Genomic DNA, 10879 nt, shown 5'->3' on the forward strand with positions numbered 1-10879 from the left:
GCCTGCAAGAAGCATCTTCGCAAGTGGTCGTGAAACTACGTCCACCTAAGGTCCCTGAACGTGTCTCAACATCAGTGAATGAAAACTCAGCACCCACAAAAGTATCACACAATGCTACTCCCAGTAAAACTGCTCAGGGCTATCCCCCCCACAAGCTGCATGAAGAAGAGAAAGGAACCCAAGGGACTCCAATTTCAGAGCACCATGGTCTTTATAGGTCTGTGAACCAATGCGGTCTGTCGGTCCAACACAAGAGCTCGTTCTCCATCACTGCCTCTTCTTCCCCTCCCATTGGGCAGCAGCAGATAACAGAGTTCTCCTGAGGAAAGCAAAACACCGCCAGTTGTGCAACACTGCGGGAAAAGTTCCTTCCTTGGGTAATCAGTTCACAGCCCCAAGCACGAGATTTACTACTTGCCTCATGTCAACACATGCAAATATTAGATCTTATTTGTCCAAGATACCAAGTCTTTTTAAAGCTAAGACCTGGTTTTGACCTTAAAGTCGTCGTCCCCCCCCCCTTTTTTATAGCATTTACTATTGAAATTATCTGTTCCTCAGAGCTTTTCAATCTCAGCTAGCTTTCTAGAAGATGACCTTCTGGCACCGGACAACACTTTTCACTTATTTACAGCATAGAGATGACTATGAAAGATTTTGTTTCTCTTTTTTTTTTTCCTTTCTTCAGCCTGCCCTTTTTATATTCAAATAAAGTTTGATTCAAATAAAGAGTTTATCCTCACAAATTAGTCTTCTGATTACTCTGAGAATACTGCATTAAATTTGTAGTGGAGGGGGAGCAAAAATTAGGAGGCAGGATAAACCAGAGAACTCAAGGAAGTGAAGCGCAAGCCTTTAAGAAAGCAAGATGATAACTTCTAGGGTGCTTTGTCTGCTTGTTTAACACTATTTACCTTCAGCTAACCGATATTTTGAATAAGCTTTTGTTAAGCTTCCAGTATTCTCCCTTGTCCCTTCACTTAAGGTCAAAATAAGACACCGTAAGTTCAAAATAAACTTCCTTAATACCACCCTGTCGTCCTCCAAAGCCGTCAGGAAAGACCAGAATTAACATTCCTGGGAATTCCAAAAGCGCAAAGCAAACAAAAGATATTCTTTAAAAAAAAAAAACCAAAAAAACAACTTAACTTTTTTTACACTATCTTTCCAAACAGACAGAAGAAAAATAGCACAACCCCAAACCCACGCAGGCCCTCGGCAGCTGTCGCCCACCGCAGGCCTGTCACCCCCGCCCCGCGGCGGGACGCCGTGGAGGGAGGAGAAGGGACTCCTGAGTCCATCCCGGCTCGATCCCACCATGGCTGCGGAAGGGCCAGGCTGAGAGGCCCTCACACCCCGCCCTGTTAACCCATCTCCAGCGGAGGAGACCCGGCCCGGCCCGGCGCACAGACCGCCCTCTCGGCCCCCCTCACCTGCGGGGCTGGCTGTCGCGCCAGGAGGCGGCGGCTCTTTCCCCTCAGCGAACCCCCGCCCGCGGCGCGGCACAGGTGGCCCAGCGGCCACGTCCTCAGCGCGGGGGGGGTGAGGTGGGGTGGGGAGCCGAGCCGAGCCGAGCCGAGCCGAGCCGAGCCGAGCCGAGCCCAGCCCAGCCCAGCCCAGCCCAGCCCAGCCCAGCAGCAGACCACGCACCGGCCCCACCGCACCCGTTAGCCCACCCACGGCCGTTAAACTATTATCCCCCCGCCCCAAAAGAAACCAGCCGCCCCCGCGTACCGGTCCCAGCGGCCAGCACGGCCCTCAGGAAGTCCGCGGAAGGCGGCTCTTCCGGCGGGAGGGGCCGGCGGGCACGGCGGGAGCTGTAGTCCGCCCCTCGCCACCGGGGAGGGCCCTAAGGCTCTGCCCCCGGGCCCCCTCACAGGGGGCGGGGAGCGAGCGGCACCGGCAGCGTTCCCCTAGCTCAGCCAGAGGAGGAGGAGGAGGAGGAGGAAGAAGAGGAAGAGGAGGGGGACTACATTTCCCGCCGGCCCCGGGAGTGCCGGGGCGGGTACAAAGCGGGCCCCGCCTGTCCCGGCAGGTGAGCGCTAGCAGGTGAGCTGTCGGGCGGGACGGCGGCTCCTTCTCCAGGCCCCCACAGGCTGCCGTGAGCTGGGCCAGGGCGGCGGCTCCCCCCCACCACTACCTTCACCGCCCCGCTCCCCCGCCGCAGGTCCGTCCCCCTTCGCGGGAGTCCGCGATGCCTTTCTCTAGCTCCGGCGCGGACGATGCCTTCGACTACCTCTTCAAGATCATCCTGATCGGGGACTCCAACGTGGGGAAGACGTGCGTGGTGCACCGCTTCAAGACGGGGCAGTACAACGAGAAGCAGCAGAACACTATCGGCGTCGACTTCACCGTGCGCTCCATGGACATCGACGGCAAGAAAGTGAAGGTCGGTGGCCGGAGCGAGCCCAGGCTGCTCGGGCCGGCAGCGCCCGACTTCTCTCCCCCCTTCCCCCGCCATTGCCGTGTCGTTATTCCCGGGGGGGTGGCAGGGTGCACGGCGTCTCCTGCTCGGCCCTCCCTGACTAGGGGTGCTGCCGAGGGGAGCTTTCCCCTCAGGAGTGTCCCCTGTGTACATGCCTGCCCTTGGGGCTTCTCTGGATCTTCCCGAGGAGAGGGCTCATGCTTTGGCTGCAGGGGGTTCTTTGGCCAGTGGTTCTGGTTCGGAGGGGGAAGTCTCTTTCCCCGCTTCAGAGATGGGGGGGTTTGAGCTGGGACGCCGAGGAGGGAGAACCCTCTCTGGTTTGCAAAGGCTGCACTTTGATGCATGCTTGATCTGAGGGAAGATGAAGACTTACAAGATGAACACTAAGAAGAAATAGATTGTTAGAACTTACCTGCATGCACAGATGAAAGTTCAGATGCCTGCCCTTTGTATAGCTTTGCTTTGCCCAGCCCTGCTTCGGGGCTTCTTGGCTCTTCTTCCTTTCCTATTAAAAGGCTGTAATGCTCTATATCTTTTAGTACAGTTGTTGAAACTGGGTTTCTCGGTCTCTTTGCAAAGCTGGGTTTTCCCTGGTTTTCTCTTTGGTCTGTGTGGATTGTCTTTACAGGCATGTAAATGCCTCTTCAGATCTCGAGAGGCCAAAGCCACACTGTGGGTGTAGTGGAGTGAGCTGGGACAGGTCTATCTGCCTTCTAGGGGGTTTCAAAGGGTTTCAATAGCATAGATGCTGATGGCAAACACCTAGGAAGTGTCATTTGCCCATCTTTACAACTTCTATCCTTTCTCTTACAGATCCAAGTGTGGGACACAGCTGGTCAAGAACGCTTCCGGACAATAACCCAGTCTTATTACAGGAGTGCCCATGGGGCCATCCTCGCCTATGACCTTACTAGGAGGTCCACGTTTGAATCCATTCCTCACTGGATTCACGAAATTGAAAAGTATGGTGCTGCAAACTTGGTCATGATGTTAATTGGTAGGAATCTAATTTTAAATTGTTGTATAGCTTTTTTTTTAATACATGTATAAAAGCCCCTCAAGTTCCCCCCACTACTTAAAGCATCCATAAACTATGCATTAAAGAAGAATGCAGTTATAATTTAAAAGGTCAGAAATAGTATCAATTTGACCTAAGCTTAAAAAATTAGGAAAGTCACAGCCTGGTCCTGACAGGACGAAGCCCACTGCAGACAGTGCAACTTGTTCCTTTCTTGCTATAATAATCCAACAAACTTGCTGCTAGTCTAGCAAGCAGGGAAAACCTCATGGAGGTTAGAACTGTAGTCAGTCTGACTCTGTACTCCTGGTGTGCAGGAATTTAGCGGCTCAATAATTCAAGACGAAGGGGAATGCGCAGAGCAACAGAACTCCTTGCTCTCATCTTTCCTCTCTGTTCTTTTGATATGCATACGCATTGCTCTGTAATGGGACTCCGATCAGGTAAGACAGTAGATAGGGACATGGCTTTTACAGAGCACAAAGTAGTCTGCTTGCATTTCTCCTCCTTCTCCTCGTTTATTCCACTAGTGTTCAGGAAACTTTGCCTCTTGAGAAAAGGAATGGGTAGAAATTCCCGAGAATGCAGCTGGTAGGAAGCCGTGTGGTTCTTTCCCTGTGTGTTTCAGGTTGTTATTATTGCTCTTCCATCCGCCAAGGAAGAAACTGCAAATGAGAGAACTGAGGTAGTCAAATGAGAGCTTTTTATTTACATTCCACTGCTTCTGCCTGTCCCATTGTGGCACTGTGCCCAGAGCAACACACGCAGCCGCATCAGCCCAATCTGGCTCTTGAGGATACGCAGCGTTGAGCCCCACAGCGCAGCAGGTGTAGGACCTACGCTTCTGCTTGTGCTCATAGCAAATTACTTACCTCTGCCGTGGTGGTTCTTCCTGTTCTTCATCTGAAGAAACAAACAAATTCTGACCTGCATGTAACTGCAGTGCTTGGAATTAGTAAGGAGGGGGGAAAAAACTGTGGAACTTTGGTAGGGATTTCTCTAACTTTTCTCTTGAATCTAAAGAGCAAGACCTTTGTGTGTTTGGTGGAGGCTCTTTTTTTTTTTTTTTTTAATTTTTTAAGAGAAGTTCTGCAATTTTTAAACATAAAGCTCTTGTCAAGAATGCAAGCTTGGTGCTTTCTTCCAAAGCTGGTGCTGTTTGCTTTGCTTACTTTGTCAGGAAGTCTTTGCACATTTAATTGCATGTAGTCATGTTATACCTGTTTCTAGTGTGAAGTTAAGAAGTCTAACTTTCCTGTCTGGAACTGAAGGAGGAAAGAGAGGGGGACCCTTTAAGAAAGCAAATAACCCCCAAGCAAGGTGGTTTGGGGGGGGGGGGGGTGTTTGTGGTTTTCTTTTGAGGGTTTTGGTGTTTTGTATTTTTTTCCTTTTAGAAAAACTGGAAAGGACTTAATGGGAGGGGAGCTGCTTCAAATTCAAGATATGAATTTGATGAAAGGTTGTCTTGAAACTATGAATGTAGACTTTAGCCAAGTACTGCATGTACCAGAACTGATAATAATTCCACACGTGTTGCAACTACTTAAAAAGCCTTTGTGTATTTATCTGAGGTGTTTCATGACTTTGACAGACTTTGACTAAACTGCTTCAAGTAAAAGTTTATATGTGCAGAAACTTCTTAAGTATACATTTTAAGCATTAAGGTAGCTGGTGTGAATTGTCTCTTTTGACATCATCTTAAAATGACTGACTTACACAAATGGGTCATGTTAAAATCTGATTAACAGTTGAGCAGGTTCTTCCTGTGTTTTGGTGTGGTGTGGTTTGGTTTTTTTTTGGAGGAGATCTGCTTTAGACTAACAACATCCCAGACCTTCAGAGCTGAGCACTCACTTTGAGATGTGTCAAAGTTGCTTGACAATAGCATAACACAACACGGTGTCCACTGAAGGTGGAATAAACCTTTCTGCAACATTTCTTCGGTTTCCTGTGTGCAGTCACTATAGCTCCAAGATCACTAAGATTTCTTTTTTAAAAATATTTAACTTAAATGCCATCTAAGGTTTAAAAACACTAGGGACCAACAGTTGCTTCCAAATAATCCTCTGGCACCACTACCTACAGTAATTGGATGAACACAGCTTTTTTGTGTTTGGTTTTGGTTTTTTTTTAATTCATTTGAGATCACTAATATGATAACTGCAGTTTTGATGCACATCCTGTGCTCGTGAGACTGATGTGCTCACATCTTGTTTTTCCAGTAACCCTCATTCCTAACATAATTCTATTATTTAACAAAATTGAATGAATGTAGTGCATTTAAAGATGACTTTTTGAGAGACTAAATTATTTAATTTTCTACTTGCCTTCTTTTAAGGGAACAAATCAGATTCACTAGATAAGCGCCAGGTCCTGTTTGAAGATGCCTGCACACTGGCAGAGAAGCATGGGCTCTTAGCTGTACTGGAGACATCGGCAAAAGAAGCTCAAAACATAGAAGAGGTCTTCACATTAATGGCTAAGGAGCTGATAGCCCGGAATACCTTACAGCTTCATGGAGAGAACCCTCCGAACAGCATCTATCTTGATTCCAGGCCAGTGATTGCTAGTCCAAGTGTGGAGAAGAGCCAGTGCCTCTGTTGAAGAGAGAGTTCAGGAAGAACTTAGCCTCAGAAGAATGAAGACTTCTATTTGATTTCATTTTATTCAATTGATGAAAGTGTGCTATGTGACCTCAAGCCATCTCTCTGATATCTCTACCTTGCAGATTGGCTTGTAAGTATCTTCAGAGATCATTAATGTTGATAGCACAGGTTGCTTTGAATGTGGCAGCTGATACTTTAACACAAACTTCTGAGCTGAGAGGACTTGGGAAGCTGCCAGCCCTTGCCTTAACCAAAGAGAACTTTAAAAAATTATTGCCTTTAATTATAGCCTTAAATGTTTTTCTGGCTGTGTCAGATGATAAATTTGCACCAGAGCTCTGCATTGACTTGATCCTTCTAAACTACGTTGTTTTTTCTAGTGCAAGCACTTTATTTTTTGCCAGCAGCTTTAAGAAGTCTGGCACATGCTTGGACAGCAGTAGCCCATTGTTGCTTAAACTTGCATTTAGCACACTCCTGATGTCAGATGTGTAGCCACTCATCCCAAGGATCATAACAGAGTACATGATTTCACATCTGTACTGATTTCCTCACCAGGCAGACCTAGAGACATCCCTGGGGTTTCACAGCAGGCAGAATATGATACATTAGGGTCCCAGCCTTCTTCCTGGGGTGGGAAAAGTTGTCTTCCATTTTGTTCTCTAATTCTAAGGATAGTTTCCAGTAGTGATCTCTGTCTTGCTACATAAACTTCCCAGGAGTAGTGAAGCTTCAAAGGCACCAGTAATGGCCTAAATCCTAAATCAATGCTGGGCTGAAAGGACTTTTTTTTTTTTTTTGGTCCTTCCTTTTGATGTGCTGATTTTAATGAAAAGCCTTCTGTAGCTTGTGTGATGGGCCAAAGACAGCTTGAGAGTATGCCTGTAGATTTTTCAAGAGAGTGTGAAGAAGGGATTCCAGCTCCTGTAAAACTCAGCAAGGGGTAAGATGGTTTAATTGTGTAACCTTACCTTACCACCGTAAGGGCATGGTGTGGAGCATACCAGAAAGCTACCCCTAGGCAAGTACATATGTTACTGTTAGGGAGACTTAACATCTTGGTAGCAATAGAAAGGTTTTGTATTGCTCCTCCCAAATGCAAGCTCTGCTTTTGGGGACCGGCTGCTTCTATGTACCAGAACTGAATGAAGAGTTTGTTGTTTTGGTTGTTTGTTGGTTGGGTTTTTTTCAGTAGATGGAAACAGGGAAGGAGGAGGAGGAAAGAAATATTATACAGAGGAAGATTTTTGACTGCAGTCCACATGTACCAAAGTCTATCACTTAAGCAGTTACTGTTAAGCTATGAACTGGAGCTCAAACTCTGTAATGCTAAAATACAGTCTGGGTTACATGCAGAGAAGCCCTGGGAAGGCCAGTATGCTGCTAGCTTACCAGACAGCAGCCTACCCATGTTTCACAAGTGCCTGAAAAATAGGGGGAAAAAACATGTAGCAAATATTTCTGGAAAAAATCTTGTCTGAGAAGCACAAAAAAAAATAAAGTAGGATGAATCACTGATTTATAGTCTTGCAAATATTTCTAATATTATTAATGCTTCCTCTGGCCAGGTTCTTTGCTATCCCATGTGAAGAAGGGGGGTTAATTCAGCTATGTGTAAACTGAGGGAGAAATTGTCAATGCTAGCCTCTAAGCCTCTTGCTATAGCCAGCTAAGCAGAAAGCTGCATCATCTTCTGGCATCCTCTTTCTGATCTGTTTTCTTTTTAAATCTTAATTTGGTATTAGCCTAGTAGTTGCATTTCAGTTTGCATGTTTAGGCAGCAGTAAACACCATAACCTTTCACAGCAGCTGAACAAGTACCAATCCAGATTCCAAATAACTAGTTTCTACAACTCTTGTCACTGGGAAAACAGTCAATAGCAGTTTTTTTGTGTTTTTTTAGTATCCGCACTTGGAACAAAGTTTGCTAGCAGTTTCATTCAGATATACCAGAGATAGTATTTGCAGCAAATACTAATCTTCTAGGAGACCTTAATAGAAAAGTATTGTGTTCAGCTCCAGTTACGCTCTTTCATTAGCCAAGAATTAGAGGAAGGATCTTACCAGCAGAGTATTAACCTCTGTATGCTTCATTGGGTTTACTGCCTTAATTAGAGATTACTGTATGAAGTTCTTCTGCTTACCCCCACTGTGGGGGCTTCTGCAGGCCGATGTTCCCTGAACTGCCCAGCACTGACAGGTTACAGGGCTCTTGCCATTCTCTTCCCACACACACAGAGCCACCTGCAGAGCAAGTCCTTCGCTAGCAGAAAGCTCTGCAACACAGGATCATGGAAAACAGGCTCGTGATTGTGCTTTGAGCTGTGCTGTTCCCTTTCAATAAACTAGTCTTAAATACCTACCCCTTGTGCAATTAAAACAGGAGTGTGACATCTTTTGGTTGGTTGTTTGGCATCTTCCTCAAGCCCTGGGGACAGTTACACTGAATGGCTTCCATAGGGTGTTTTTTTTTAAGCTGCCCTCATAAATGACGAGCAAGCTGCAGCCATTGCCCACAAGAAGGTTCTTCAGAGTGCATATTGGTAAACAGTATTACTCATGAGGTAATATGTGAAGAAAGCTCTAACTTAAAAAAAAAAATCCCTTTATTATAGCATGTTATTCTAGACTGTAAGGTAGAACCACTGGATTGAAAAACAGGCACAGTTTAACTTCTGCAGTTGTGCCTTTCCCTAGCACAGAGCAGATGGAAGCATGCAGCTATGACAATGCAAGACACATTAACTGCTACGGAACCTTATATTAATATGTTTGTTTTCCCAGCATCATATGCAAATCCAATGTGCATCATTAATGCACTTGTAGTAAAGTGTAGCTTATTTTAATGTTATTTTACAATGCTATTCTAAAAAAACACTGTCCCACAGTTTTAAGAGCTGCATCCAGCTTGAAGATGAGCTTATTTGTGATTTTTTTTTTTAATCTACTTGGAAGAAGTATTTGGATCTTAGCTGTTGCACAATACGTGCATTGGTATCACACCTATGCCCTATGAGACTGAAGCAGCACCTATCCACGTAACAGGGTAACAAAAAAACCTAGAAGTATTTTAGAACAGAGCAAGTTCTGACACCTCCCAGAAGCTGTCTTAAAAGTAAACACAACTGCAACTCAGTGCTGTGGAAAGCACATGGCCCTGCCTGTGTGGTCAAGCTTTTCTTCATACATAGGGGAACAGGCTCTTAATAACAAAAGCTGAGGTTCTTATCTAGTCATTCCAGTTAAAGTATAGTTGGAAAGGAGACAGAGAAAGCAGTTTTCAGGCTACAAACAGAGATAGATCGCTCTATGTCGGAGCCTTCTTTAAGGAAGAAGATGCATGCCCATGCTTTTGGACAGGGAACTGAAACTGAAGCTTCCCCCAGCCAGGTGAGTGCTTGAACCACAGCATTATGTAAAGCCTCCCCTTCCCAGCCGTGGGCTGCCAACAGGCAGGTTTTTATATATCTCATTTCCCAGAACACCACACTCAGCTCAAGGCAGGGGGGCTTTAATACTCATTGCTCAGTGCACTGACCCCTGAAGCCATTTTCAAGCATCTCTCCAGAGCACATTAAGGACTGGAGCTACAACAGACAATGCTGGGCTATCAGTGTCCTTTGACAGTAGTTTTTGCCAGGCCAAGAGCCCCTTTTACTTAAGTACTTCAACTTTTAATAGGAACTTGCCATTTGAGAGAGGTAGGACTTGTAAAAGACTTTTAAAGCACTTTTTCTAGTGCTGCTGTTCTAAAAAATCCACCTTAATTCAGCTGCCTGCACAGGCTCTATTATGCACTCACTTCAAGCTGTTGCCAAACAGGTGTTGACTCTAGGTTGACTGCAAGTGACAAATAGCACACCCATGGATAACAGCAGCAAGTAGGAGCAGAAAGTTTAACATATTTGCAATCCCACATTTCCTTGCTACAGATGTGTCCATGAACATCACAAGGGACTACAATGTAGATTCTCTATTGTTTTAAGCTGCTGTAGCATTAATAATTCCATCTATACAAGTTCTGTTCCAAACATGAGACACCCCATAGCCCACTGGGCCCTCCAAACAAATCTATTTTGTACCAGCTGTAGCAGGAAAGAGTTACTTTGTATGTCATTCAATGAACCAGGCATCCCCTCAGCTAGGTGACAATACACCTTGGGCTACAATCAGGAAAACGCTGTGCTATCAAGATGTGAACTAAAGCAGCAGAGATTGTAAAGACGTGCTCTTTGCTTGTATCATCACATTCAGATCAACTAGAATGGGCAGCAGACACTTACTTGGCACTTACTACAAGAGGCAAACCATACGTATATGTTCTTGCATAGGGAGTAAAGTCAAGGTGCTTCAAGGGAGAGCATACATCTTTTTCTAAACGTTTTGAAATCAAGATTTTGCTGGTGGAAGTTTATGAGTCTTTATACCTTTTTCGTCTTAACACTATTCTCAATGGCCTCTTCAGTTTCTGTACCTTAGGTATTTGCTTAAAGAAAACATAGCATAGCCTAAGTTGTCACCCTCCATATTTTCACATTAAAAGTTTGTTTTAATTCTACTGACTTTATTCCTGTTCTTACAGTGGAAAACCACAGGAGCCTGCTAACATACTCTACTCATTTCAAAGGCCCTACTCTTTTCAGTCATTCCAGTTTGGGGTGGGAAATCATAACACAACAGGAAGCTTAGAAGCAGGCCTACCAACAGCAAGATTCAAATTGGAAGTGACAGACAGCACTATTGCTTGATGACAAATACATACAGTTCTTTACCTTACAGAAGAACCACCATAGCATGCTTCAAAGCGGGAGATCAACAGAAACTACTTGT

At 45.4% G+C, this 10879-nt stretch overlaps 2 protein-coding genes across 8 annotated transcripts in view; one reads left to right on the forward strand and one right to left on the reverse strand.

Moving 5' to 3' along the window:
- The window catches only part of SLC37A3 (solute carrier family 37 member 3), a 22853-nt gene extending 21082 nt beyond the window's left edge, over positions 1 to 1771 (reverse strand). The window contains exon 1 of one of the 2 annotated variants that reach the window (XM_074582250.1): positions 1735 to 1771. The gene's annotated coding sequence lies outside the window, so the exon portion shown is untranslated. Of the gene's footprint in view, positions 1 to 1433; positions 1709 to 1734 lie in introns of those variants that run through there. The other variant, XM_074582240.1, reaches the window with a different exon arrangement.
- Positions 1772 to 8441, forward strand: RAB19 (RAB19, member RAS oncogene family). 6 transcript variants are annotated; one of them, XM_074582314.1, is made up of 6 exons: positions 1772 to 2035; positions 2168 to 2389; positions 3239 to 3387; positions 4072 to 4128; positions 4838 to 4902; positions 5782 to 8434. In XM_074582314.1, the coding sequence occupies exons 2-6, from the start codon at positions 2195 to 2197 to the stop codon at positions 6045 to 6047; spliced, it is 732 nt and encodes a 243-aa protein (XP_074438415.1). In that variant the 5' UTR covers positions 1772 to 2035; positions 2168 to 2194; the 3' UTR covers positions 6048 to 8434. The 6 variants fall into 6 exon arrangements, with proteins under 6 accessions (XP_074438415.1, XP_074438395.1, XP_074438406.1 ...); XM_074582262.1 differs by having other exon boundaries at positions 1878 to 2049; XM_074582272.1 differs by lacking the exon at positions 4072 to 4128 and having other exon boundaries at positions 1808 to 2049.
- The last annotated feature ends 2438 nt before the right edge of the window (positions 8442 to 10879 follow it).

This window comes from Larus michahellis, chromosome 1 (genome assembly GCF_964199755.1).
Source record: "Larus michahellis chromosome 1, bLarMic1.1, whole genome shotgun sequence".
In the NCBI taxonomy this organism is placed as follows: Eukaryota; Metazoa; Chordata; class Aves; order Charadriiformes; family Laridae; genus Larus; species Larus michahellis.

What these genes read in the sequence shown, in the direction of transcription:
- RAB19 (XM_074582314.1), top strand. Translation starts at nt 2,195, where the DNA reads ATGCCTTTCTCTAGCTCCGGCGCGGACGATGCCTTCGACTACCTCTTC. An exon ending in TCGACGGCAAGAAAGTGAAG is followed by an intron (nt 2,390 to 3,238) that starts GTCGGTGGCCGG and finishes TTTCTCTTACAG; the next exon opens with ATCCAAGTGTGGGACACAGC. An exon ending in TGGATTCACGAAATTGAAAA is followed by an intron (nt 3,388 to 4,071) that starts GTATGGTGCTGC and finishes TGTGTGTTTCAG; the next exon opens with GTTGTTATTATTGCTCTTCC.